The following is a 27,800-nucleotide window of genomic DNA, read 5'->3' as shown; positions in this document are numbered from 1 at the left end:
GAGCGAGCAGCCCCAACCTGAACAGATTCCGCCTTCCCCTCCTCCCCCCACCCCGGGAAGCCCGAGCTGGGAGGCACGGACCGTCTCCTCTCGCACGGGCAGGACGACACCCTCCCTCCCCCCCTTTTTTCTGCCAACGTCTATCTCAACGCGCGCGCACATACGGAGATTGTGCGGCTTTTTTCCCCCTTGGGAGAAAAAACGGGGAGAGTAAAAGAAGAGAGGGCAAAGAGAAGAACTCCTCCTCGGCGAGCTCCGCACTCCGTACCGCCGCTCGGCGCGGGGAGGCCGCCGCCGCCCGCCCGCCCGCTCTCTCCCGGCCCTGCGGCGGGTGCCAGTGCGAGCGCGAGCGAGGGCACCGCACCCGGGGACGCTGCGAGACTTTTCGGCGCTCGAGCCGACCTCGCGGCCGCCGCGGCAGGCAGAAGAGACAGGGGCGAGAAGGGCCCTGCCTCCTCCTCGCCTTCCTCGCCCGGAGCCCCGCGCCCGGCCGGGCCGCGCAGGCAGGCGGAGGGAAGGAAGGAGGGAGGCTGCGAGGAGGCGGGCGGAGCAGAGGCCACGGCGAAGCGCGCTGCGGCCGCCCGCCCGTGGATGCGGCGCCCAGGGAGCCTGGAGACAACTTTGCCGTGTGACGCGCCGGGAGGACTGCAGGGCCCGCGGCCGAGGGCTCGGCGCCGCCTGTGAGCGGGCCCGCGCGGCCGGCTCTCCCGGGCACCGCGCTTGTTCCGCGCCACTGCCCGCCGGCCCGCGGCGAGGACGACCTGCCCGTCTCCGCCGCCGGCGGCCCTTCCCGGCGCGAGGCAGTGAGGGCGAGGCGCTCAGGTGCGAGCGCGGGGCCCCGCCGCAGCGCCCGCCGCAGCGCCGCGCCAAGCCGCGCCCGGCTCCGCTCCGGGGGGCTCCAGCGCCTTCGCTTCCGTCTCGGCCAAGTTGCGTGGACCTGCTCTTTCGCCACCTTCCCCGGCCGCCGGCCGAACCGCCGCTCCCACTGCCGCTGCTTTCGCTTCACCCGAGCCGGGGCTGCGGGGCCCCCGACGCGGAGAGGATGGGGAGAAGGCTGCAGATGCCGAGGCGCCCCGAGACGCCCGTGCAGCAGTGACCCGCGACCTCCGCCCCGTCCGGCGCGCCCCTCGGGCCCCCGGGGCCCTCGGCGCCCCTTCCCCGCCGCGCGGGAACCCCCGCGGCCCGGCCGGCCCCCTCCCCCTGTGAGCCGGCGGCGGCCCTCCCGGCAGGCGGGCGGGCGGAGGCCCGGGCGGGGGCGGGGCGGGGCGGCGCGCCCGGAGCCCGGAGCCCGGCCCTGCGCTCGGCTCGGCTCGCCTCGCCTCGCGGCGGGCGCCCTCGTCGCCAGCGGCGCACCATGGACGGGCTGCCCGGTCGGGCGCTGGGGGCCGCCTGCCTTCTGCTGCTGGCGGCCGGCTGGCTGGGGCCTGAGGCCTGGGGCTCACCCACGCCCCCGCCGTCGCCTGCCGCGCCGCCGCCACCCCCGCCACCCGGAGCTCCGGGCGGCTCGCAGGACACCTGTACGTCGTGCGGCGGCTTCCGGCGGCCGGAGGAGCTCGGCCGAGTGGACGGCGACTTCCTGGAGGCGGTGAAGCGGCACATCTTGAGCCGCCTGCAGATGCGGGGCCGGCCCAACATCACGCACGCCGTGCCCAAGGCCGCCATGGTCACGGCCCTGCGCAAACTGCACGCGGGCAAGGTGCGCGAGGACGGCCGCGTGGAGATCCCGCACCTCGACGGCCACGCCAGCCCGGGCGCCGACGGCCAGGAGCGCGTTTCCGAAATCATCAGCTTCGCCGAGACAGGTGGGTCCGGTCCTCCGGCTGTCTGCCGCGGTCCCCGCTCGCTCCCGCTTTCCCTCTCCTTGCCAGCTCCGGCTGCTGCTGCCGCCGCCGCCGCCGCCGCAGCCCGCGCGCCCTGGGGGCAGCCCGGACTCCCGGGAGGGCTCCTTCGGCCGTGGCCCTGCGCGCTCCGCCCGGGTTGCAGTCCTCTTCCCCCAGGCCGCAGACCCCCTTCCTGGTGCCTCAACCCCCCGCCGCCGAGCGCCTGGCCCTCCACCCCTGCTCTCCGGAATCGGGCCCCAGCGCCTCTGGGCGCGCGTCCCCCTCCCGGCAGATGCGCGCGGCCCTGGCTCTGCGGGCACTTGGTTGGTGATTGCTTAATGTTTTTGTTTCCCACGATCGGAGTGTAGGCTTAGCAGTGTGGATGGAGATGTGTGTGCTTGTTGATATACGTGGGCCGGAGGAGAGAGAGAGTATGTGTGTGTCTGTGTGTGTGTCTGTGTGTGTGTGTGTGTGTGTGCCTGCGTGAGAGGCCCCTGGGGCCGCTTCCATCACCGGCGGCGTGGGCTTGCCAGGATTGCTGAAGCCTCGCTGGGGAGAGCTAGGCAACCTCTCTTCCGATTGTGTGGGCACTGGAATCGGGCGGAAGGCAGGCTTCTCAACAGGTCCATCATTTACACAGAGAAAGCCGCGGCTCGGGGACAGCCCCGTGCCTTTCGGCTTGCCTGGCAGCTGCAGCAGACCCCTCGCCCGAGAGGCGCAGAGTCGTAGTTAACAAAGGGTATGGCTCCTTTCTGGAATCCGCACCCCCCCACTCGGCCCCAGATTGCAAATCTCTAACACTGTCTAAATATAAAAATCAGGGAGAGAAAAATCTTTCGGAACTTTAAAAGAAGAAGAAAAATGTGCCCGCGCCAAAATGCTGCAAGTGCTTTCGACTCCGCTGTCCTTTTCAGGACTTGAATGAGCCAGGCTGGCTTTTGTGCCTGGAGCTCGGCCCCATTTGTGCCGAGGGGACTGCGGAGAAGGTCGCAGAGGGGGAAGCCCCGGTGCAGTCAGGGCGGGGGCAAGCGGGGAGCCTGGGTGGGGGGAGCGGTTGTGCCCCTGGCTGTAAATGCCCCCCACCCCCCCAGGCAGCAGGCAGCCTGGGGATGAAAAGGGATGAAAAGTTTTGCATGGCCGGGTGTGGAGAAAAGCAGAGACAATCGGGGCTGGTTTGTGCTTAGAAAGAAATGCATTGCCGTTTTAGCTGTCCACTAAAGTGAGTCAGGGAAAGCTCGCCATGCAATTAGAGGGCTCGGATTAAAAGGTGCTTTGGGGCCCAGAGTTAGAAATGTGATTCTGGAAGGTCGAGGAGGCCTTTTGGTCCCGGTGGCACAAAATGACAGCGGGGGCTGTTATATTTCTGGTCCGTTTCACGGAGCCAGCTCTTTGACTTATAAATAACAGATTCAGGTCACAGGCAGCTCGTCCAAGACCAGCTTTTAAGGCTGCAGTTTCCCCCATTTCAAAGTCAGATGTCAGTGTTATTAGAGGAGCCAGGCGAGGCCTGAGGTGTAGGGGCTTGGGAGGGGCATGGTAGGAGGTTTGATAAAACCAGCCCTGACCACAGAGTTTCGTTATTTGTTCTTCCTGGAAAAAAAAAAAAAAAAAAAAGGAAAGGAAAACGTAGATTGTCAGAGGGAAGGGTCACTGAAATGTAGGATGAGAGGGGAGTCATCTCTTGATTGGCACAGCCTCCTCCTTGTTGAGCTGAATTATTGAGAAAATTAACAAGCTAGTTCCCCTACTCCTTGGAGATTTTGAACGTGCCATTAACGGGGAGCCAGAGTCTTGTCAAAGGATTGGACCTCAAGTTTTAAGGCTGAATGTCCTGTCCCTTGAAACTACTCGGAAATAAGGGCTAGGCTCTGCAGCCTGCAAAGCACGCGTTCCTATGTCAGAAACCTGAGCAGAGCCTGCTTGTTTGCAGTGGAGGTTCCACTGGGGGTTGGATCAGATCATACTTAGGTAAACACTGGAAAGAGGCGGTAGGTGGCTCAGCTTGATTTTGCAATGCACTAAGTTAACCAAAAAAAAAAAAAAAAGAAAAAAAGAAAAAGCCCTACTAAAACCACCCACCCCAAAATCCTCCCTGCGATCCTGGTTTTGTTTTTCAGATTTCACAGATACCCATAACAACTTGTTAAGATCTTGGCCCCCTGACAAGTTCTTCTGTTGTGCTTTGAGGCCTGACAGCCTGTCTCCAGGGAGCCCTGGCCTGGGAGAGGTGAGGCAGGATTTGATAGGCCCGGACCCTCCAGCCCTAACCTGGTCCGGGTTTCTCAATGGGAAATGATTTTCTCTGCCTCTCCCAGGTTACAGTCAGAGGCCCTGGCCCCAAGAACGGTATTTCTGGTCAATAACGTTTTCCAGCTGTGTGGCGAGTTGCATTCCAGCATCCTGCAGCAGAGAGTGCGTTTCCCCCATTGCCTCGTGTTCCCCTTGAATTAACTTGGCTCGCTCTTCCCCTTTTCCGCAGATGGCCTCGCCTCCTCCCGGGTCCGCCTATACTTCTTCATCTCCAATGAAGGCAACCAGAACCTGTTTGTGGTCCAGGCCAGCTTATGGCTTTACCTGAAACTCCTGCCCTACGTCCTGGAGAAGGGCAGCCGGCGGAAGGTGCGGGTCAAAGTGTACTTCCAGGAGCAGGGCCATGGTGACAGGTGGAACATGGTGGAGAAGAGGGTGGACCTCAAGCGCAGCGGCTGGCATACCTTCCCGCTCACGGAGGCCATCCAGGCCTTGTTTGAGCGGGGGGAGCGGCGGCTCAACCTAGACGTGCAGTGTGACAGCTGCCAGGAGCTGGCCGTGGTGCCGGTGTTCGTGGACCCAGGCGAAGAGTCGCACCGGCCCTTCGTGGTGGTGCAGGCTCGGCTGGGCGACAGCAGGCACCGCATTCGCAAGCGAGGCCTGGAGTGCGATGGCCGGACGAACCTCTGTTGCAGGCAACAGTTCTTCATTGACTTCCGCCTCATCGGCTGGAATGACTGGATCATCGCACCCACCGGCTACTACGGGAACTACTGTGAGGGCAGCTGCCCAGCCTACCTGGCAGGGGTCCCCGGCTCCGCCTCCTCCTTCCACACAGCTGTGGTGAACCAGTACCGCATGCGGGGCCTGAACCCCGGCGCGGTGAACTCCTGCTGCATCCCCACCAAGCTGAGTACCATGTCCATGCTATACTTTGATGATGAGTACAACATCGTCAAGCGGGACGTGCCCAACATGATTGTGGAGGAGTGCGGCTGCGCCTGACAGTGCAAGGCAGGGGCACGGTGCTGGGGCACGGAGGACAGTCCCGGGTGGGCTTCTTCCAGCCCCTGCGGGAACGGGGGTACACGGTGGGTTGAGCACAGTCATTCTGTTGGGCTGTGGAGATAGTGCCAGGGTGCGGCCTGAGATACTTTTCTGCAACTTCATAGAGCAACCAGTCAAAACCAGAGTGAGAACCCTCAACTGACATGAAATACTTTAAAATGCACACGTAGCCACGCACAGCCAGACGCATCCTGCCACCCACACAGCAGCCTCCAGGATACCAGCAAATGGATGCGGTGACAAATGGCAGCTTAGCTACAAATGCCTGTCAGTCGGAGAGAATGGGGTGAGCAGCCACCATTCCCACCAGCTGGCCCGGCCACTCTGAATTGCGCCTTCCGAGCACACATAAAAGCACAAAGACAGAGACACAGAGAGAGAGAGAGAGAGCCACGGAGAGGAAAAGCAGATGCAGGGGTGGGGAGCGCAGCCAGGCGGAGGCTGCGTGTGCCCCGTGGCTTTTACCAGGCCTGCTCTGCCTGGCTCGATGTCTGCTGCTTCCCCAGCCTGGGATCCTTCGTGCTCCAAGGCCCGGGGAGCCTGTCCTTCCATGCCCTTGTCGAGGGAAAGAGACCCAGAAAGGACACAACCCGTCAGAGACCTGGGAGCAGGGGCAATGACCGTGTTTGACTGTTTGTCGCTTGGGCCTCTGACATGACTTATGTGTGTGTTTGTTTTTGGGGTGGGGAGGGAGGGAGAGAAGAGGGGGCTAAATTTGATGCTTTAACTGATCTCCAACAGTCAACAGGTCATCCTTGCCAGTTGTATAACTGAAAAAGGACTTTTCTACCAGGTATGACCTTTTAAGTGAAAATCTGAATTATTCGAAATGGAAAGAAAAAAAGTTGCAATCTGTGCCCTTCACTGGGGACATTCCTCTAGGACTGGTTTGGGGAGGGGTGGGAATGACCCCTAGGCAAGGGGATGAGACTGCAGGAGGAAATGACGGGGAGGAGGCACTCTTGAACTGCTGAAGGTGAGGGGTGTCCCCTCAGCGGAGGCTAAGGGAGGGGAGCAGCCTAGTTGGTCTTGGAGAGATGGGGAAGGCTTTCAGCTAATTTGCAGAAGTTGCCCATGTGGGCCCCAGCCATCAGGGCCCGCCATGGACGTGGCCCCTGCCCACTCACCTGCCTGCCCGCCCGCCCGCCCGCATAGCACTTGCAGACCTGCCTGAACGCACATGACATAGCACTTGCCGATCTGCGTGTGTCCAGAAGTGGTCCTTGGCCGAGCACCGAACTCGCTCGCCCTCTAGATGTCCAAGTGCCACGTGAACTATGCAATTTAAAGGGTTGACCCACACTAGACGAAACTGGACTCGTACGACTCTTTTTATATTTTTTATACTTGAAATGAAATCCTTTGCTTCTTTTTTAAGCGAATGATTGCTTTTAATGTTTGCACTGATTTAGTTGCATGATTAGTCAGAAACTGCCATTTGAAAAAAGAAGTTATTTTTATAGCAGCAAAAAAAAAAAATGAATACAGTTAAATGTATTATACATAATTTTGGAACCAAAGAGGCCAACAGATCAGTTTTAATTTTATTAGATGGTGAGGCCATCTGAGATGAGGTAGACGTTCTGAACAGTCCCTTGAGTGGCCTGCCAATGTTTCAGGGTATGAATGGATTTTGTTTATTCGGTTTGATGTGTCTTTTCCATCCTTACGCACCCAGAAGGTAGAGTAAAAATGACTATGATAGAATGCAGGTGTGTATCCTTAAATCCCATCTTTATGTTTATTTAATAAAGCTCCCCTTAGGTTCTGTTTCATAATAATTTAAAACCAAACAATTTTCCCATAGACTTGCTGTTAAAGTATTTTACGTTTGTGTACAGTTTAAGAAAATAAAAGATTGAGTGCCACGGGCCTCCTGCCTTGAGTGATGTCTGGGGCAGGGAGGCCTGGGGTGGAGGTGGGCAGGTGGGAGGAGGGCCAGTCCAGGTGTCCAGGTTGGATGCCAGCAGCCTCCACGGCCTGCTCCTGGCATCTCTGCGTCCTTGCCATGAAATGTATGTCGGACAGAGATTCCAGGAAAAATGGCAGAAGATCAAAATGAAGGACAATTAGCAAATTCCTGAATTACACATTATAAATGTTTACCCTTCTAGTCCCAAGATCGCTTCTGTTTCACCAAGGCCACATCCATTACCATTTGAAAGTGCTGGATAAGCCCCCATTGAAGATGGAAATATAAAACCCTGAAGGCTGAAGTCCAGCTAACCTCTGCTCACCTCTATTTAGAGGTGACTGGGGCCCACAAGAGGCTTGGTCTCTTGGGATAGAAGGGTAGGCAGAGTCAGGCCGTGAGTGTGTGAATGAACCGGTCCTGAGGGGGTTTCCCAGTGTAGAGTGGTAGTAGGGGCGGTGTAGTAATAATGGCCCACCGCGCAGGTATAACTGGGATATTTGCTGAGTCCTGCTGTTACCATGCAGCGTCGCGTCTTTGTGGTAAGTGGCTTTGTCTGCATTTTCCAGAGTTTGAAAATCTGAGGCTTAGAGAGTTCAGAGCCTGCCTGAGGTCACACAGCCCGGACAGGGACCCTGGGTGTTTGAGCCCACCCGTTTCCTTGGAGGACTGCAGCCCTGTGCCCTTGCCTCCATCTGCAGCCCCTGCAGGGCTGCTGGGACTCTACCCTGGGGTTCAGGTAGCATATGGTCTTCCCAGACAATCTCAGGACATTCGAGCACATGGTACTTTAGAGATCATCTAACCTCATCAAAGTAGTGGGAAACTGAGAGAGGCCCAGACAGCTAGAGGGGCATAGCTCAATCGGCACAGCCAGCTGGTGGCAAGAGGCAGCCTTCTAGCCTTTTCTTTTTCCATTCTTTGCCCAACCAAGGGAGCTACTGCCCTGCCAGGCTTTCAGCCTGAGGGGGAGACTGGTCATCTGTGAAGCTGTGAGACAATATTACTGTAATTCATAGGGGCAAAGAAGAAAGTGTCATAAAGGCAGGTCTGGCCTGTGCATTTCAGGCAGTGAGTCTGTCTCTGCCCTCTGCTCTGCGGGGGGGGCTGGGCCTAACTGCTGGTGGCACTAGGCCCTCAGCCCAGCCCTGCCTCCCCCCTGCCCCGGGACTTTTTACAGGTAGTGGCCAGGAGATGCAATGTGAGTCACTGAGGTGCTTCTGCTGTTTGGACATTGAGCACCTACCAAAGCCCTTCTGGGCTGAGCATCACAGGATGGCCCCGTGCGTCTCGAAGTAGCCCCAGGAAGGGCCTAGGGACCCCAGGGGCACAAGGCCTTGGGGCTGGCTGACCTGGTCCCTGAGTGACTCTGCTGCCCTATGGGGTCTGGCCCCCGGGGGCACTGGTGGGCAGCAGTTCCTGTTGCTGAGAGAGGCAGTGAGGACAGGCACTGGTCTCTTGTCCCAGCTGGGCGTCCCCACTCCAGCAGGGCCCTGCAGCCTCCCGTGCTGCTGTGGTCACCGCTCCCCTTGCCTTGCTTCCCCCCACTCAATGCTCCAGCCTCTCTCGTCTGCTCCTCTTATTTCCCCAGTGGCCTGGCCCAAGGGCTCTGCATTTCTCTGAAAAAGTCCCTGGAGCCCAGCTCTGCCCCCAGGTCCAGTGCCTCTGGCTGGACTCCCTGCTGCTGGACTTCAAGGTCCCCAGCCCTCCTTGCCTCCAGCCCTCCCTGCCTCTTCCGGCTTCCAGGCTGCTAGCTTCTCATACTCATCCCCAGCCCCACCTGGGACCAGTGGAACAGGAAGGGCCTGCCTGAGCCAGAAGGCTGCCATCCCCACCCACCTCAAATGTCTCCCCGACATCTACCACCATGCCTGGGATCCCACCATACGGGGGTCACCCTGACCTTCAAACATGCCTCAAGCCTTCAGTGACTCAGTGGAGCCCGTGGCCTGGGCTCGGGCACTGGGGTCAGGACAGCACCTGCACCTGCCTCACCTCTGCTCCCGCTGTTTCCCAGACAGGCAGCTAAAGGGCTCAGTACTCAGAGACTCCAAGCGTATGCTTGGTCTATGTTTTCTCTCCTAGCCCTCCCTCGCAGGGTCTGGCTTAGAGTGGGGCACAGAGGGTGCCCTGTGGCGCAGCCCAGGCTTGGGGCCAGCATTTAGGAGAGGCTACTAGGTGTCTGAGCTTTATACCTGTTACCTGTGACATGGTGTGATACTATTGCCTTGGGCTGTACTACAGCTGCAGGCCATGGTGTCCCTGCAGCCTCTTGCACTGTGGCTGGGCTCCTGACTCACCTGGAGCTCAGGCCAGCCCAGCATCACACCTGGGTGGGAACTACCACTGCAGACGCCCCAGGGACTGGTAGGCCATCACAACTTGGAGAATCCTGCAGCTGCGTAGAGCTCCCTTGAGGACCAACAGCAAGGATAGGAATGGGGGCAGGAGGTCACAGGTGGCCACCAAGCCATGAAAACTGCTGGGGGCTTAAGAAAGTGGCTTTGCAGGCAAAAAGTAGAAACCAAACACCGTTCTGTGGGGAGAGGCCCTGGGAGCGCCCCCAGCCCTGTTCCTAGGCTTTCAATGGGAGCAAGTGACAAGTTATGGGGCGGGCTTTGAAATATCTGCTGATGGTGGTCGGCTGTAGATGAGGCGTGGGGTATGAGCATGGCGGCTGTGGGGACTCTGTGTCGTGTGGGGACTGTGGGCGGACAGTCACGTGTGTGTGAGGCTGTGCATGTGTGAGGTGGGCATTGTTGCCCATGGGCGTAGCCAGGGCATCGTGGGTGGGCGAGGGTTGGTGATGCACTGTTTTGTGATTGTAGGTGTTACTGTGTATGCTGAGCTGTGTGGGGCTTGAGACTGTGATTGTGGGCGTGTGTGGTTGGCTGTGAGTTTGTAGTGTGTGGTTGGCTGGCCTTGAGGTTGTGAGGCTGCGTGGGTGAGTGTGTGAGACTGTGTGTGGGGTTTGAGACTGTGATTGTAGGGGTGTGGCTGCATGGTTGGCTGTGTGTGTGTCTTGCCATTTTCGTTTTCTTCCTTATGGAGAGGTGATGCACCTAACCAGTTATGTACGTTGGGACTGGGGTAGCTGTCACCTTGCAGTTAGAATCTGTGATCACCCTCATACCCAGCAGATGCTTAGCAGGTCTGGCGCAGACACTATTTCTGTGGTCTGTGAAACCTCGGTATGGTTTCACAGCCCCTGATGCTCTGCTCTGGCTACACAGTATGCTAGGGGTCACCTCAAAGCCAGAGCACTTTAAAGGGAGAAAGGTACCATCTGATCAGTCATTCAGTCACTCAACAAACATTCCCACGGTGCCTCCTGTTATGTGCAGGGGTTCATCCCTCATCTCAGTGTAGTCCTCACAACAACCTGGAGGTGGGGGGAGCAGGTATCATTATTCCCATTGTGCAGATGAGAAAACAAAGGCTGAGAGCAAGGCAGCCGTTCACTGAAGGTTGCCCACCTCTAGGACTTGTCTCAGCCAGCTGTTTCCAGAGTCACTCACAGCCCCTGTGCTGCCCAGGAGGAGGGATGAGGGGAGGAGCACCTGTTCTGGGGTCTGTCTGGAGGAGAGGGGAGGCTGGAGTCCAGGGGAGGGCCTGCTCCCTAACTCCTGCCCTGGCTCTGGCCTGAGGCATCGGTGGCAACTATGCACTGAGCTGTTCTTCTCTGTGACTGTGGGGAAACCAAACACCCAGCCATCCACGCACCATCTCTGGCCAGGTGGGTGAGATGGCTGCTGCGCCCAGGATTCAGGGGTAGGGGTTGAGCAGCTGTCACTGTGACTAGTCACTGGGAGCATGGGCTACGGGTCAGCCCACCTGGCTTTGCAATCGCAGCCTGGCCCAGCCTCTCGGAGTCGTCCTCTGTAAAATGGAGCAGTGACAGTGCCTACCTTAAGGGGGTGGTGAGCATTCACCTGGTTAGAAGGGCCATGCGCTTGAGTTGTTTTGCTCTTTTCCGGCACATTCTCTGTGTCAGGAATAGTGCTGGGTGCCCAGCCAGAGCCCTGCCCTTCCTCTGAGAGGCCCTCTTTCGTTCTCGGTTATTCATTCATGAATATTCACAGAGGTGTGGTGATGATGATGTTGACTACCATTTATTGTTTACTGCAGTTTGCAACAGCTTTGTAGTTAATCTTTATAATCTCCCTCTTGGGCAGGTAAGATGTGCCCATTTTACTGATGAGGAAGTTGAGGCTCGGGGAAGTTGAGTATCTTGCTTGAGGCCTTATAGCTATTCAAGGGAAAGACCCGGGCCTGGCTCTGCTTGAGCTCACAACCCAGTTTTGAGGCCACTGGGAAAGTCATGTACCCAGGATGGAACCACTCCAGGCCCTAGGGAGCAGGCCCTCCAGACACTGCCTTCTCTCCCTTCAATGTTTCCAAGAAACCTGTGGGTCCCTGAGTCCTGGGGGACTTGAGTAGGAGAGAGAGCTGCTGTCATGGCAGAGGGGACCTGGGAGCTGCTGGGGATGCCCTGGGGAGGCCTTTCAGAGCCCCTCAGCTGCCCCGCAGCTCTCCTCCTGCCCCATGCCCACAGGGAGCCCTGAGGGTCTAGCTACCTTCAGAATCAGCTGTGCACACACCTGCAGGTCCCACCAGGTGAGACTGGCCATTCTGCCAGCAGGAATAGGGATGTGTCTGAGGTCATGGCAGACCTGCAGAGAATCTGATGAGGGTGAGGACCCTCCGAGTGTCTGAGAAGGTGCACACTGACCACATTTTCAAGTGGGATTTCAGGGCAGGGTTTTTTGGACTACGTGGGCTACATAACCGTGTGTGGGGGTGGGGTAGGGGAGTGGGTCAGAGAAAGACATTGTGGAATGACCCAACTACCCCCTCCCAGGGAGGAGCTTCTCGTGACCTTCTCTCCTCTGGGGGAGGGGCCGCCAGGGTGGGGACAGCGGTCTTTGCTCGGGATGCAGAGGCAGATGGGCAGCTGGACATGCCAGGCTGCCTGTGCCTCCCCTCCTGTGCAGAGCAGGCTCTTGTTCCACTCTCTTTTCTTCTCCTGGCGTCTCACCTCCCTCTTTCCTTGTGCCTTTCACCCCACCTCTGCTCCTGGGGTCTGCTCGGTCCAGCCCCAGGGACAGGGGTGAGGGATGGGATGGGGTGGGTTTCCTGGTGCCAGTTCCAGCCCTTGCCCGGGGGGCTGGGTTTGCCATGCTCAGCCCCTTCCCACCTCTTTCTTTGGGGTCTGTGGGTGGAGCACAAGTCAGGCCTCAGGGCCGCCAGGGGCTGGGGTCAGGCAGGGGAGGAAGACTCTTCCTGGCCACCCTGGGCACCTTCGTGTGTGCGTGCGCGTGTGTGCGCGTGCGTGCGTGTGCGTGCGTGTGTGCGTGTGCGTGTGCGCGCGTGTGTGCGCGTGTGTGTGCGTGTGCGTGTGTGTGCGTGTGTGTGTGTGCGTGTGTGTGTGTGTCAGTGGGTATGTGGTTCTGGAGGATTCTCCCAGGCAGCTCTGGGTCTCATGGAAAAAGCTCTGGCTCTTGTTGAGCTTACAACCCAGTTTCGAGGCCACTGGGAAAGTCACGTACCCAGCGGGGAACCACCCCAGGCCCTCAGAGGAGCATTGTGAGCGTGTCCAGCCTTTGAGGGGCTTTCTGCGTGTCCTCTCATTCCTCACAGGAACCCTAGAAGGGAGGTAAGTTAGAACTATTATCCACATTTGCATGAGAAGCTCCTGGCGGGCGACTCTCCTGGCAGGGCCGCAGAACTTAGCCCTGCTCTGCGACAGCTCTCTGCCTGGGAGGGGCCCTAAGTGGCCTTGTTCTTCTAGGGAGGGGTTTCAGTGACTCTCTCAGCACAAATAGGCTGACCCCCAGCCCTCAACTGATGGCCCGAAGTTGCAGAAACTGGTTTCTTTGGGAACCTTACTCCTTCACTTGCTTTACTTGCTTTACTCCTGGGAAGGGTGACGCCTCAGACACGTTTCAGGCAAGTCGTGCCTATTAGAATGGCCGGGAATGGGAGTGTGGAAGGGGCACAGCCCAGGTCCTGCTGTTGGCTGGCACTGCAGCGAGGTGATTGCAGAAGATTCTTTTCTAAAACATGCCTGTGGCATTCTCCTGCCCCTTCCAGGTCATGCTCTCAGGGACCCTGTCCCTCTCATCCATGTGCCCGGGATGAAGGAGTCTGATGTCCCCTGGGCTGCCCAGGGCCCCTGGCCCTGCTTACCTCCCCGCTTGGAGCTGGTGGGTCCCTCCTCCTGAAGACCAGGCTTGGGCATCGTGTCCCACCCACAGCTCACCACCCTCCACCTCTGCACCTTCCAAATGCCCTTCCTTTCCCTGAACTCCTTTCCCCTACCTTTGCTTGGCTGATTGTGATTTATCCTTCAGGGATCTGGGCTAGAAGCCCTGACTCCCACAGCTCGTGGAACGCCTCTACTGTCTCGCCTGCAAGATCACTTGCGGTGTGTGCACCCGCCTCCCCTGAGAGTCTGCAGGCCTGGATTTTAGGGGAACTAGAGTCTGTGTTGCTCACCACACCAGTCTCCTGAGGCTGGGGCAGATGAAGTGGTCAATACAAATTTAAAAAATTTGTTTCTGCTTTTATAGTTTTAAAGTCTTAGATCTTTTTGTATTATTTTCGATGCAGGGGCTGGGGGGCTGGACACGTGCGGATTTGTTCCATGGGCGTTTGCAGGTAGTGAGTGTGGTCACCAATAGGCAATTTTTCAGCCCACTCCCCAGCACCACCCCCCTCTCCCCGCGTCCTCAGTGTGTGTTGTTCTGTGTTTATTCCATGTCAGTACACATTTATTCAGTGAACGAAGGCACACCCATCTCAGGGTGAGAAGTTAACGCCGCTCACCCATTTTCCTGCTGGAGCAACTGAGGCTGAGGGGGTCAGCAGGACCCAGGGAGAGGCTCAGCCCTGGCTAAGACCAAAGCCAGCACTCTCGACTACGCCTTTGCTATTTTTCTTGCTTTTAGGAGCACCTCATGCCCCGCAGGTGATTCATGTAATAGCATTTTCAAAAGCCTATAATTTGCGCCAGCGTTTGGGCTCCATGGTGCGGCTCAGCCTCATCCATGCCGCAGGCAAAGGCAATGCCAATCCAAACGGGTGGCAAGCCGGGCCCGGGCGCCTTCCCGTTTCCTCCCTGCACCCCCAGGAAGGCAGCCTTTCCCGCCAGCATCTTCCACCCTCAGGAGAGTGTGGTTTGTCACCCGAGGGTGTCTCATAAAAGCTCAGCTTAATTAATCAATCGCCGAGTGATGCATTGGTTAATGCGGGGCCCCACTCCCCCGTGAATGATGGGCGCATTAATGAGTGCCAATTATTTCAGCATTAATAATTAATCTCCAACCGTGCCGGAGAAGGAGTGGAAAGTACACAAGCCTGGAGTCAGCTCCACGAGCCAGCCCCGTGCTGCTCACCGCCTTGCCCAGAGCATCCGAGCGGGGCCTCTTTGCTACTGCAGTGCGAAAAAGCACCTTGGACTGGGTGTCCAGAGCCTGGACTCTGGTTAGGAGCAAGGCTGTAATCTCCATGGGGCAGGGGCTAGGCCTGCTTGTGCACTGGGATCAGTAGCTGGCACACAGCAGGTGAGCAAGAGATGCTTGCTGGTGGCTTGCTGTACCCAGGCCCTGCCCCTCAGTGGTTGTGTGATCTCAGGCAAGTTTTTCACCCTCTCTAGCCTATAGTTTTCTTGTTTGAAAAGTGAGTGGATTGGACTAGATGGTTATTTGTTCATTCATTTCTCTAGTAGGCACGGAGTCTGTTCCCTACACAGAAGCCAGCATTCTTTTCCCTCAAGCCCGCAAGGATTTGTGCTGCGGCTGCTGGTCACTCCCGTAGGAGAGGCCGGGTTTCTGCAGGCCTGGAAGGGCATTAGAAGTGGCCAGTTGTCCTGAGCTGGCATCATGTCAACTTCAGGTTCCAGACGAGAACTCGGCATGCTCACTGGCCTGCACCTACAGGATTATGCCGTGGGCCTTGGTGGCCGGGGTGGCGACTCCAGCCATGGTGGCAGGACAGTGTTGGCCTCCACACAGCATTTCCCCTCTTCTGAGCTCCAGTCCAGGATGGTCCCTCACTGCCCAGGGCCTGGCACCTGTCCTGGGTGGGTGGGGGTGGTGGCTGGCACAGCAAGTATTGGAAAGGGTGGTGGTCTCCCCACCGGGGGGCTCTTCTGGGTAAAAGTTTAAAAAGAAAGCTTCTGTCCTGTCATTCGTGAGTTGTGGGAAGGCAGATACTTTCAGCTTTAGTGGTTTTGGGGGTGGGGTGAAAGTGGAAGACCTTTCACAGGCTGGTTAGATCTGAGAACTATGGAGAAGCCCATCTCACCTCTTTTCTCCAGGTGGAGAAACTGAGGCCCAGAGAGGAGACTTGCCCGAGGCCCCACAGCTAACGGGCACAGGACTACGGGGCCCCTCCTAAGCAGAGGCGGAACCCCCAGGTGTCATCCTCACCTGGCATGTGGTCCACACGAGTGTGAACTTGGCTCTAGAGGATGAAAGGTGGTCACCAGGAGGGCTTCCTGGAGGAAACAGGCCTCTGCTGGATGACCTTCAGGCACCTTGCCACAGGGCCTGTCCTGGGCCCAGGCTCCCTGCTCCTGGGCCTGCTCTGTGGCTTCCCAAGTGGGTGCACAGGCCAGGGGCTAAGAGGGCGGGTCTGCCCGTGGACCAGGCATGGCTCTCCAGACCCCACCCTGTCCAAGCAGTGTGCCTTAAGGCTGGTGACTTAACTTTTCTGTGCCTGAGTTCCCTCATCATACAATGGGGCTAAAAATAGTATTCACCTCCAGGGCTTGTTGTTCAGATTAAATGAGTTAATAATACCAACAGCTACTACTGAGTCAGTGCTCATCATGTGCCAGGAATCTTTCTAAGCCCTTTATGTGTTTTAATCCACCTGACCCACACAGCTCTGGGAGCTATTGGCATTTCTGTTCCACAGACGAAGAAACTCAGGTGCACACACAGGAAGCTACTTGCCCAAGGTCACACAGCATGGCAGGGAAGGGCTAGAATTAAATCCCCTGCGTCCTGGGTCATGTGCTCTGAGTCCCCAGCCCTGGTCTTTGGGGCCTGCACCCTGCTGACCTTGTGAGGTGGGCTCGCCCCAGGGAGGAGGGTGTACCCTCTCTCTCCTCCCGCCTGTCCTCTCAGGGTCACCAGAGTGACTGTGACCCTCCTTCCAGGACAAAGCTGAGACAGGCCTCCGGAGTTGTTTTAGGAAATAGTGAAGCAAGCTGACGGCACTGATTCCTCCAGAGTTCATGTCATCTTATTCCCTATCTTTGGCCCCAGTCCTTCTGCATCAGCAGGTGCCCGTGGATTCTGTCTGCCGACACCAGAGCTGCAAAGCCAGACACAGATTGGTGAGCAGTGCTTATGCATTGACGGCACTCAGGTTCCATCATGGAACCGGGTCGCCTGAGGATGCCTGACCCCGTGGAGGCAATCAGGCTGCAGAGAGCTCGGGGAATGCCTGTCCCGTGAGCTGCTCAGGGCCCTATGCTTTCACAGCATCACTGCCATTGATTCTAGAACAGGGTTTGCGGGCCAAGTCCACAAGCTAAGAATAGTTTTTTACATTTTTAAATGGTTAAAAACAAATCAGAAGAAGAATATTACATGACGTGAAAATGATATGACATTCAAACCCAAAGCCTTTAAATACAGTTTTATTGGGATACAGTGACCTCATTCATTTATACGTTAGTTAGGACAGAGACCCATATGGCTTGCAAAGCCTAAATATTTACTGGCTGACCCTTTACAGAGAAAGTTTGTTGGTCACTGATCCAGAGGCTTTCTTGGCTGGCAGACATCCCAGCAGGCCACCACAGCTGCCCCTCCATCCTCCTCCTGGGAATCTCTCCTGGGTGGCCATGCTGCTTCCATGACCCTCCTCAGCTGGTGGGTTCACCTGTGGCCCTGGCCAAGACCATCACAGTTGCCTGAACATCAAAATGCACTATCAGTGAGTCTGTTGAAGACATTTAGAGAGTGAGGACCTGGAAGGCTGAGGGTGGCACTCTGTGATTCTTCAGAGCCCTTCTTATGCCCAGCACAGGGCAGGGCTAAATAAATAAGGGAAACAGATTGGCATTAAGACCAGCAATATCACCTCACACCCCTTAGGTTGGCTACTGTCAAAAACATAGACAGTAACAACCGTTGCTGAGGATGTGGAGAAATTGGGGCCCTTCTGCATTGCTGGTGGGAGTGCAAAATGGTACAGTCCTTGTGGAAAACAGTATGGAAGTTCCTAAAACAATTAAAAATGGAATTACTATATGATCCGGCCGTTTCACTTCTAGGTATATATATCCCCCCAAAATTGAAAGAAGAGTCTTGGAGAGATATCTATACACTGAGATGCATAGCTGCATTCTTCACAGTAGCCAAAAGGTAGAAGCAACACCTTTGAACACAGTGTCCCTCAGCAGGTGAACGAATAAACAAACGTGGCATCTCCATACAATGGAATAGGATTCCCCGTTCTAGTGGAAGGCCTTCTGGCACCTGCTACCACATGCGTGACCCCTGAGGACTTTACATTGAGTGAAACAAGCCAGTCACAAAAAGACAAACTGCATGATGATGCTTGTGTAAGGAAGTCAATATGGAGCAGTGAAATTCACAGAGATGCAAAGTAGAATGACGTTTGCCGGGGGTGCGGGCAGGGGAATGCGGAGTTGATTTTAATGGTACAGAATTTCAGTTTTGGGAAGATGGAAAAGTTCTGAAGTAAGACGATGGTGATGGTTGTACAACGATGTAAATGTATTTAATGCAACAGAAGAAATACTCAGAAATGGTTAAGATGGTAAATTTTATGTTAGGTATGTTTTACCACAATTAAAAATTTTAAAAACACCATAAAACTGAGCAGCAGAAGTGCCTTCCCCTGTGGGCAGCCCTGTCTCCAGCCTCGCTCGCAGCCGCCATCCATGTCCCCTAGTCCCACGGCCCTCACTCGCTTTCCAGGCCGGGGGCTTCAGAGCTCTCTCACCTTCCCCAGCCCGTAAGGTTCCTCTGTGAGTGAGTGGGTGTGTGTGGCCTGCTCCCTCAGATGCCAGGCACCTGGGGCAGAGCCAGAGTCAGGTGTCACAACCACCCCAGGAACCTTTAAAAGGGTGCCCAGGGTAGTCCCTGAGAGATCAGGCTGCCTCGGGAGCTTCCCCAGAAAAGGTCAACATGCTCAGCTATGATGTTAGGCCTTGGCCTAAGGCTGGGCCACCTCAAAGAGAGGTCTGGCCAGCTCACCTGCTTGGGTACAGTCCTCAGGACTCAGAGACTCACGTGGGCCACATCTAGAATGTTTCCCTTACAGGTTTCCCTTAACAGGTCCTTTCCCTTACAGGTCCTTTCCCTTACAGGTCCACAGTGAGTGTGAAACAGGGCTTTGAGCGTGTTCTCTTGGTCAGGCATGGAACAGGCACTCTCTCATCTCATTTCATTCTTACACAGCTGTTCAGTGAGACCTGGGCACCACGAGTGCCTGCCCCAGCCTTGGATTGCCTCCAGGCTTCAGACCGAGGGGCTTGGGAGGATCTGGAAAGGTCTGGAGCCTGGGGCCTTGCCAAGTGGGGCTCTGAGACCCAAGGGCTGAGGTGGGGGTCAGGAGGGCACCAGGGCCTGCCAGGAATGCTTGACTTCTGTCCCTAAATGTTTTTCTGAGATTGCCCTGCTTGGGCCTTGCATGTAGGCCCTTTGTAACTGACGGGTAGAACCTGGAGGAGAGGGTAGTGCCCAGGCCAGAGCTGGTAGCTGCAGGAACATCAGTGGACACACACGGCAGGGGTGCGCAGGTGAGTGGGGAATAGGACGAGAACCGTGGTCCTCTCAGGGGCTGGTGACTGAGGGGTCCTGTGTGCTAGACAAAGCACGATGCGTGTCTGAAACATCTTCCATCACATGTTCACAGTTCTTTGTAGGGGGCCCAAGAGGCTGTTGTGGGAGCCCAGCAGCCTGGGGGTGGGGGTATCTGAGAGGTCTTCCTGGAAGAGGTGGCCCCTGAGCAAAATCTTGCAGGACAGATGGGAGTTGGTCAGAAAAGAAGGGCAGAGGGAAAGGTATTTTTGGAAGTGGACGCAGCAGTGGCAAAGGCCCAGAGCAGGCGGCCTTGACCTGCAGTGCCGCCGACTCCCCAAACCAGGCCTCTGGGAGGTGCCTGTGCTGCCTGCCTCTCATACCCGCTTCACTCTGGGAGGTGCCCGTGCTGCCCCTGCCTCTCATACCCGCTTCATGACACATGCCCTCCTCCCACTCTCCCGCCTCAAGGCCTTGGGAAGTGTCCGAAACCTCATCTGCAAGGCCCTTTAGCAGATGAATTGATATATGAGCCTCTGTTTAAAGGGACACTCACATTTTCTTTTTTTTTTTTTTTTTTTTTTTTTTGAGACGGAGTCTCACGCTGTTGCCCAGGCTGGAGTGCAGTGGCGCGATCTCGGCTCACTGCAAGCTCCGCCTCCTGGGTTCACGCCATTCTCCTGCCTCAGCCTCCTGAGTAGCTAGGACTACAGGCGCCCGCCACCACGCCCGGCTAATTTTTTGTATTTTTAGTAGAGACGGGGTTTCACTGTGGTCTCGATCTCCTGACCTTGTGATCCGCCCGCCTCGGCCTCCCAAAGTGCTGGGATTACAGGCTTGAGCCACCGCGCCCGGCCCACATTTTCATTTTTTAAAAAGAATATCATTCATTGGTGGCTTCATTATCATGACTGTAAGGCATATCCACGGAGAGAGTTAGGACAATCCAGGAAAGTAAAAGGAAACAAAAAATCACCCATAATGCCGGCAACCATAAGGTGCCCACAGTTAACATGTTGGTGAGTTTGCACACATGTGGGACTGCCGTACATGACTGTGTGTGCACTGCTATGCTTGTTTTCTCCAGATAATATTACAGTATGAGCGCTGCCCCCATGCCATCATTCTTCAAAAAGAGCATTTTGGTGGCTGTCTTTTAATTTAGGACCCTTTCTCCTTACTGTTGGATGTTTAGGATATTTCCAGTTTTTGTCCTTGATAAATAACATTGCGGTGAACATCTTTGTCAATTGCATTGTTGATGGGTGTGCTTGCTGACCGCCAGGAATGGTACTATAATGGGGAGGAGAGGTGCCTGGGCAAGCAGGCTGGAGATTTTCAAGCCTGACTGTGACACAGAGCCCCTAGGCGTCTTGCTAAAGCAGATTAAGGCTTTGTGGGTCTGGGTGGGGCTGGAGAGAACGTTTCTAACAAGCTCCCAGGGGAAGCAGATGCTGGGAGGAGAACCATACTGTGAGTAGTGTGATCTCTCTGAAAAGTCTTCTGTAAGGTGACCACCAACCAGGGCACGGGCTCTGGGGAGCGACTTGCTGGTCAGGACTTCTCTGCCCCGGCAACTCGGAAAGTGCAAACCATTGGGGCTTACCTGAGGGCACCAGGCAGTTTGCAGCCAGTGGTCTCCGCCCTGAGCCCCGCAATGGCTCTCTCAGGGCTGCGTGGAGGTCCCTGACTCTCAGGCGTCCTTGGGGGCCTCTGAGACTTCTGTGTGGCCAGCCTCATTCTGGCTTCAAGCCTTGGTCTACAACACTCTGAGGGTGGCCAGCCAGCGTCACTCTTCTCCAGACCCTTGGTCCCCCCGTGCCTTGGCCTGTTGTGTGGCTGCCAGGGACTACGGGGACTCCTTCCTCAGATAAGCGTTGCTCTTCCATGACAGAGATGCCTCTTTTTTCCCATCCGCAAAGTGGGCTAATAATAGCTCCTACGCCACAGGAACAGTGTGGAGATTGACAAGGCGATCCGAGGATGGCGGGTGGCCCGTGGCAGCACTCAGCACGGTGGACTCTTATTCTCATGAGCAGTGAGCGGGTGGCCAAGGGGGCTGGGACAGGCAGAGCTGACTCCAGTGCTGGCTTCCCATTTGTGACTTCGTGTCTGTGTTCCTCTGTGAGACCCTCTGTTCATTCCACAGCTCCTTACTGAGTGTCTACAAGGTGTCCGTTCTATGGTAGGGACCGGGGCCATAGTGGCTGATGAAGCAGACATGGTTCCTGTTCTTACAGAGCTCATTATCTAGCGAGAGTGACAGATATGGACAAGTACATCGACGCTGCAGTCAGGGAGGCCTGCTTCAGATGCGGTAGTGGGGAACGCCGAGCTTCAGAGGGGACAATTCAGCTGAGTGCTAAAGAAGGGGCTGATTATAGAAGCGCTGTGTCAGGGTGGGCTGAGTCAGGCATTCCAGACAGAGGGGACTGTGTGTGCAAAGGCCCTGAGGTAGAAAGGGCTTCTCTGGTGGAGAGACTGCAGAAGCCCAGTGGAGTCAAGCTGGGGTGATCCAGGAGAGGACATCATCGTCAGAGGTCACACTGGCAGCGGCCATTGTGGGGAGGAGCACTGAGGGGACTTTGGCAAGGGCATGGGGATCTGACTTATTCTTTCAAGGGATCCCCTGGCTACTGTGTAGGGAATGGACCTTGACACGAGGAGAGAGGGGCAGTGAGCCCAGCCAGAGGCTCCTGCAGTGTCCAGGTGGTGTGAAGGTGTGCAGGCTCAGGGCCACATAGCTGCAGGCCCTGCTGTGGACGGGAGACAGGGAGGTCCAAGCAGGAGGCTGACCAGGGTCTGTGGGGCAGGCCAGGACTGAATGGCTAATCTCCAAGGGCTGAATGTGGGAGGCTGTGTTGCTGCCCTCCGGGGTGACATATGGGACCTGCCTGCCCAGCCCTGACCCCTCGCTGCCCAGGCCGCCCTGGAGCCACGCCACAGAATCAGCTGGGGCTCCTTGTCTTTGCTGCCCTAGGCCTCTTGTCCTTGGGGCTGGGAGATGGGGGACAGTCTCCATTAGGTCATGAACTGGGCTCGCAGGCCTTGTCCCGTTGCTTCCTCCCCATGGCCTCGTTTCTCATGAAAGAGGATACAGAGCCGTCTATGGGCCCGAACCCCAGGGCACCCGCGGGGCTGGTTCCCATGACTGGAGGCTGGCATGCGTGTGTGTACATGCTTGTGTGTGTGTGTGTGTGTGTGTGTGTGTGTAGGAGGATGCTCTGGGGGATGCTGCATGGGGTGGGGCAAGCTGCATGCTGGGAGTGAGCTGGCTAAAGCTCATCCTGCCCAGGTGAGGGCCCCACAGGCGTCAGCACAGCCTCCAAACTCACACAATGATGAGAGCGATGGGATTTCCCATGCTCAGGGTATGGTTAAGGGGCTGAGGTCTGCCTGCCAGCAGCCTGGGTCTCACGGGAATGGGATGGGCATGGGGAGCCATGAGTCAGTGAAGTGGGGAATTTGTAGAAACTATGCATGGGGGTCGGGGGAAGGTTCTAGATGCAAACAGGCTGGGAATCTGGCAGTTCCGGCCAAGTGTCCCGAAAGTCTGAAGGGCAGGGGGTCCCCATGCCCTACCTGAGCAAATGGGCCCAGTCCCATGGGTTGCCTGGGGGGTGGTGTTCTCTGAGCCGCTCTCCTGCATCCTGTGGGCTGCCAGGCAAGAACATCGGCAGGTGGGTGATGGGTGGGGAGGGAGATGGCTGTCAAGAGGAGGTCCACCGAGCTGGCTCCCAGATTCTCAGAAGGCTTTGCAAATGCCCCTGTTCCTGGGATCGCATCAGTGAAGTCTCAGGAGGTATGCAAGGGCCGAATCTTACCTACTCTAACCTTTTCACTGGCTGGTGGTGAAAGGAGGCCCAGAGACACTGCTTACTTCCCCAAGGTCACACAGTGACTAGGAGACAAGCAAGAGTAAACTCAGCCAACAAATGCAAGGACACTCAATGAACCAGGGGCCTCTGGAATCTCTCCTCTCTCCCTCCCTCCCTCCCTCCCTCCCTCCCTCCCTTCCTCCCTCTCTTCCTTCCTCTCTCCTTCCTTCCTTGTCACTCAAGAAAAATTTATTTGAATATCACCCAAGGCCGGCTGTGCCCTCAGAAATTCCTAGCCCGTGATAGTCTCTTCCTGGGGGAGGGGGCCCTCCGCCCTCAGAAGGGCTTGTGGGTTAACTGTTGCGATGAGCTATTTCCAAGGTAGGAAAAGAGAAACTAGATCATGGAGCCCTGGGGAAGGGCTGTGGCTGGCACAGAAAATGACGGATCCCGTTAGCAGGCAGGCGGGGCCAGGGGGGCTCCTCCCCACGGCTGGGATTGGGGGCTGGTCCTGGGGGGTTTGTAGGGTCCCAGGGACAGGAGCAGGGCTTGTCCTCAGAACCTAATTCCTGAGCGTGTGAGCTCAGACAGGTCCTGCCTAGGACCCAAGGCATCTGCGGTCTGAGGACCATGCACTCCAGCTTTCATGTTTTGTCCGTCTGTCTGTCTGTGTGTCTGTCTGTCAGGCTGCATGTCTGCCTTACTCATCTGGGCCCTGAGTCACCTCATATCAAAATGCTGCCCTATTCCTAGAACAGAGCTGGGCATCAGGGGGTGGGCCTGAGTCATTTCTGCTGTGTGGACCTGCCTGCCCTGTGAACCCAGCAGGCACTGAAGGCCTGAATGGTGCAGCCCTGTGGCCACCTAGAAGCCTGAGGGGATTCAGGGTCTGTTTCAGCCTCAAAAGAGGCTAGATAAGGTCCCCGAGGGCTTTAGGGTGAGGGAGGAGTCGGGGAGGAACAGCCAGGGTGGAGAACCCATGCCAGGCAGTGGCTGGGTGAGGGGAAGAGGGAGAAGGGTGGAGGGAGGCCGGAGGGGTGACCGAGGGGATGAGTTTAGTGTTGGAGTGTGAGAACCCAGCATGGCGCTTAAAGGTGTGGGCCCCAGCGCCGGCTGCCTGGGTTTCACTCCCATCTCCTCCATTTCCCAGGCTGTGTGTCTTTGGGCAAATGACTCCCCTTCTTTTAGTCTCAGTTTCCTTATCTGTGAAATGGGATAAAAGTAGCAGTGTTGGCCCCATCAGGTTGTGGTGAGAATTCGATGAGATAATGCATATAAAGGGCTTGGTGCATAATAAATGCCCAATAAATGTTAGCAAACTTCGCCATCACCATCATCATAGTCATGTCTCCATCATTGTCATTGTCCTTGTCATTGTGATCAGGAGAGATGGAAACGGGCCTGGCACCCAGACACTCAGGAGAGAGGTCCTGCATGGAAGGAGGGAATTGGAAATTTTCTGCACACTGGGAGCATATAGGTGGGAGTGCAGGCGAGGAATGAGGAAAACTTACAACTTCCTTCCCTACTCCTCCCCCTAAAGCCCCCAGGGCCCTGAGGTCACCCGGGAGGAGACCCGGGTGCAGAGGAGCAGGAGCAGGGACTGAGGAAGGGACTCCCCAGAAGGTGAACATGTAAGGGTCAGGTGGATTGACAGGAGGCCAGAAAGGGTGGTGTACAACTGAGGAGTCTCGTGCCCACCTCCCCAGCCCCAGTGCCAGGCTTTATGAGTCCACAGCTGCTTTGTTTTTCAATTACAAGAGTGAAATTGAAATATAATTCACATCCCACCCAATTCACTTATCTAAGTGTACAATTCAATGGTTTTTAATATATTCAGAGTAGTGCAATCATCACCACAATTTCAGAACATTTTTGTCACCCACGTTCCCCAGCAGCTACTCCCTTCTCCCGACCCCCCAGCAACCTCCACACCCCCAGGCAACCACTCACTTACTTTCTGTCTTTATAGGTTTGCCTCTTCTGGACATTTTATGAAAACGCAGTCATACAATGTGTGGCCTTTTGTGTCTGACTTCTTTCACTTGGCATGGCATTTTCAAGGTTCATCCACATTGCAGCAGGTATTAGGTCTTCATTTCTTTTTATAGCTAAATCATATTCCCTTGCGTGGATAGATCATGTTTTGTGTATCCACTCATTCATTGCTGGACATTCAGGTTGTTTCTACCTTTTTTGCTCTTTTGAAGAATGCTGCTGTGAGTATTCATGTATAAGTTTTTGTGTGAACGTTTGTTTTCCGTTCTTTTGGACACACACCTAAGAGTGGAATTGCCAGGTCATAGGGTGACTCTATGTTTAACTTTTTGAGGAGCCACCAAACTGGTTTCCAAAGTGGCTGTACCATTTTACATCTCCACCAGCAAAGCACAAGGATCCCAATTTCTCCACATTGTCTTCAACACACTCATTATAATCTCTGTTCCTGATGACAGTCATCCTAGTGGGTGTGCAGTGGTTCCTTACTGTGTTTTAGATTTGCATTCTCCTGGAGGCTGGCGATGTTGATCATTCTTCCTGTGCTTATTGGACATTTGTATACTTTTTTTGGAGAAATGTCTATTCAGATCCTTTGCCCATTTTTAAATTAGATTATTTGTCTTTTCATTATCAAGATGTAAGAGGTCTTTATATAGTCTGACTACAAGTCCCTTATCAGAGGTATAATTTGCAAATACTTTCTCCCCTTCTGTTTTTTTTTCCTGCTTTTTTGATAATGTTCTTTGATGCGTGAATGTTTTAAATTTGTATAAAATCCAATGTATCTGTTTTCTTTTGTTGCTTGTGCTATTGGTGTCATAACTAAGAACACATTGCCTAATCCAAAGTCATGAATATTTATATGTATGTTTTCTTTTTTCTTTCTTTCTTTTTTTTTTTTTTTGAGATGGGGTCTCGCTCTTGTCATCCAGGCTGGAGTGCAGTGGTGCGATCTCAGCTCACTGCAACCTCTGCCTCACAGGTTCAAGCGATTCTCCTGCCTCAGCCTCCTGAGAGGCATGTGCCACCTTGCCCGGCTAATTTTTTGTATTTTTAGTAGAGATGGGGTTTCACGGTGGTAGCCAGGATGGTCTCGATCTCCTGACCTTGTGATCCACCCGCCTTGGCCTCCCAAAGTGCTGGGATTACAGGGGTGAGCCACCGTGCCAGGCCTATATGTATGTTTTCTTATAAGAGTTTTATAGTTTAGTTCTTACATTTAGGTCTTCAGCTTGAGTTTTTATATCGTGGGAGGAAAGGGTCCAGCATCATTCTTTTGCATGTGGATAGTCACTTGTCCCAGTACCATTTGTGCAAAAGACAATTCTTTCTCCATTGAATTATCTTGGCATCCTTTAAAAAATTTAGTTGACTGGAAATGCGAAGGTTTATTTCTGAACTCTCAACTTGATTCCATTGCTTTATATGTCTATCCTTGTGCTGGTAACAAACTCTCTTAATTACTGTAGCTTTGTAGTAAGTTTTGAAATCAGGAATTGTGAACCCTCTAATTTTGTTTTGGTTATTCTGGATTCTTTAAATATCTATGTGAATTTTAGGATTAGCCTATTACTTTTTGCAAAGACGCCAGCTGGAATTTTAACGGAGATTCCATTGAATGTGTAGAACAATCTGGGGGGTATTATCATCTGAACAATATTAAGTCTTCTGATCCATGAACATGGACCAGACAAATTTGTGATCAGACAAAAATTTAGAAATAGAAACAAATTTCTATTTGTTTACCTCATCCTTTGTGTCTTTTAACACATTTTTGTAGTTTTCAGGGTATAATTTTTGCAATGTTTTGGTTAAATGTGTTCACAAGTATACTTTGATACCATTGTAAATGGAATGTTTTAAAATTTTTATTTTCGTATTGTTCATTGCAAGTGCATAGAAATAGAATCGATTTTTGTGTATTGCTTTTGTATTCTACAACCTTGCTGAACTCATTTATTAGTTCTAATAGGTTTTTAGTGGATTCCTTAGAATTATATATATATAAGATTATGTCAGCTGCAAACAGAAATAGTTTTACTTCTTCTTTTTCAATCTGGGTGCCTTTATTTTAGGCATGCCTATGTGCCCTGGCCAGAACCTTCAGCACATCCACTTTTGCACAGAAAAGGGACCCATACTCCATGTGTCCACAGATTCTAGAGCTGCCCCGCTCAGCTTCTGGGACCCTCACCCAATTCCCTCCCTTTCGTTGCCGACCTGTATTGGTGCCTCCTCAATTCCCTTGACTCCAGTGCGGTCCTCTGTTTTCCCAGATCCTGTTTCCTCCCACCCCTAAGAACGCCCCTCTTGGTTCAATCCAGCTCTTGCACCCTTCCACCCCAACTGCGTCATTGAGGGCAGCTACTTCCTCCTCACTTCCCCTGGGGGAGGCATGTAGTCATGTTGGAAGGCAGCAGTCCCAGAGCCAGGCAAGGAGTCAAGGCCGTCACAAATTTCAGCAAGAGATGGGCTCCGTGTGGGTCTGGGGTCACCAGAAGACGCCACTCAGAGGTCCCCAGTGCTGGAAGCAGGAGGCACGTCCTGAAATCAGCGGGGCAGGAGTGAGACTGCTGCCAGCTGGTCCCGATGGTGACCCATGAGGCAGGCAGGAGTGAAGCCTCCACCGGCCGACCGCTGCTCCCCGTGTTGGGGAAGCCTAGCCCAGCAGGCTGAGAACCGTGCGGGGAAGCTCTGGGGACTCCCCAGGCCAGGAGGGCAGCCAGGAGGTTGGAGATCAGCAAGAGTCCCAGGTTGGAATGAGGCAAATAACCCCTGAAACTAAGTGGGGGAGAAATGCAGCGTTGAGCTTCGCAACGTCCAGTTCTCAGGCGAGGTCCGTGCTTCGAGAGAAAGCAGGAGAGAGGGAGGTGGCCAAAGGGAGCCAGCCAGGGCTCAGCGAGCACAAACCAAGAGCCTGACTCGCGTTTGCTTTCTTCGTGGGCCAGCACGGGGACGGCCACGGTGCGGAGGCTGCGAGGTGCTTTAGGCAGGCCATGATGCGTTCTCCCAAGGCAGCCCTGTGAACCTGATGAAGAAATGAGGAGGGTGAGGGTGTCAATTTAAAGACGGTGGCTTCCATTTTTTTTTTTTTAAAATCAGAGAATTCAGCACTTCCATGTTGACCTGGAAGGAACTCTCCAGG

The 27,800-nt window shown here is 55.1% G+C and overlaps 1 protein-coding gene across 1 annotated transcript; it reads left to right on the top strand.

Annotated features, from left to right (window-relative positions):
- Window positions 1-1,219: 1,219 nt before the first annotated feature.
- Window positions 1,220-7,027, top strand: LOC105492470 (inhibin subunit beta B). The gene is made up of 2 exons (XM_011759636.2): window positions 1,220-1,802; window positions 4,300-7,027. The coding sequence occupies exons 1-2, from the start codon at window positions 1,355-1,357 to the stop codon at window positions 5,073-5,075; spliced, it is 1,224 nt and encodes a 407-aa protein (XP_011757938.1). The 5' UTR covers window positions 1,220-1,354; the 3' UTR covers window positions 5,076-7,027.
- Window positions 7,028-27,800: the final 20,773 nt, after the last annotated feature.

This window comes from Macaca nemestrina, chromosome 11, assembly GCF_043159975.1.
Source record: "Macaca nemestrina isolate mMacNem1 chromosome 11, mMacNem.hap1, whole genome shotgun sequence".
NCBI classification, from domain to species: Eukaryota; Metazoa; Chordata; class Mammalia; order Primates; family Cercopithecidae; genus Macaca; species Macaca nemestrina.
Note: the sequence above shows the minus strand (reverse complement) of the source record. Positions and strands in the feature narration are given on the sequence as shown.

Coding starts and splice junctions, on each gene's coding strand:
- LOC105492470 (XM_011759636.2), top strand. CDS start 1,355: ATGGACGGGCTGCCCGGTCGGGCGCTGGGGGCCGCCTGCCTTCTGCTG. Junction 1,803..4,299: donor CATCAGCTTCGCCGAGACAG/GTGGGTCCGGTC, acceptor CCTTTTCCGCAG/ATGGCCTCGCCTCCTCCCGG.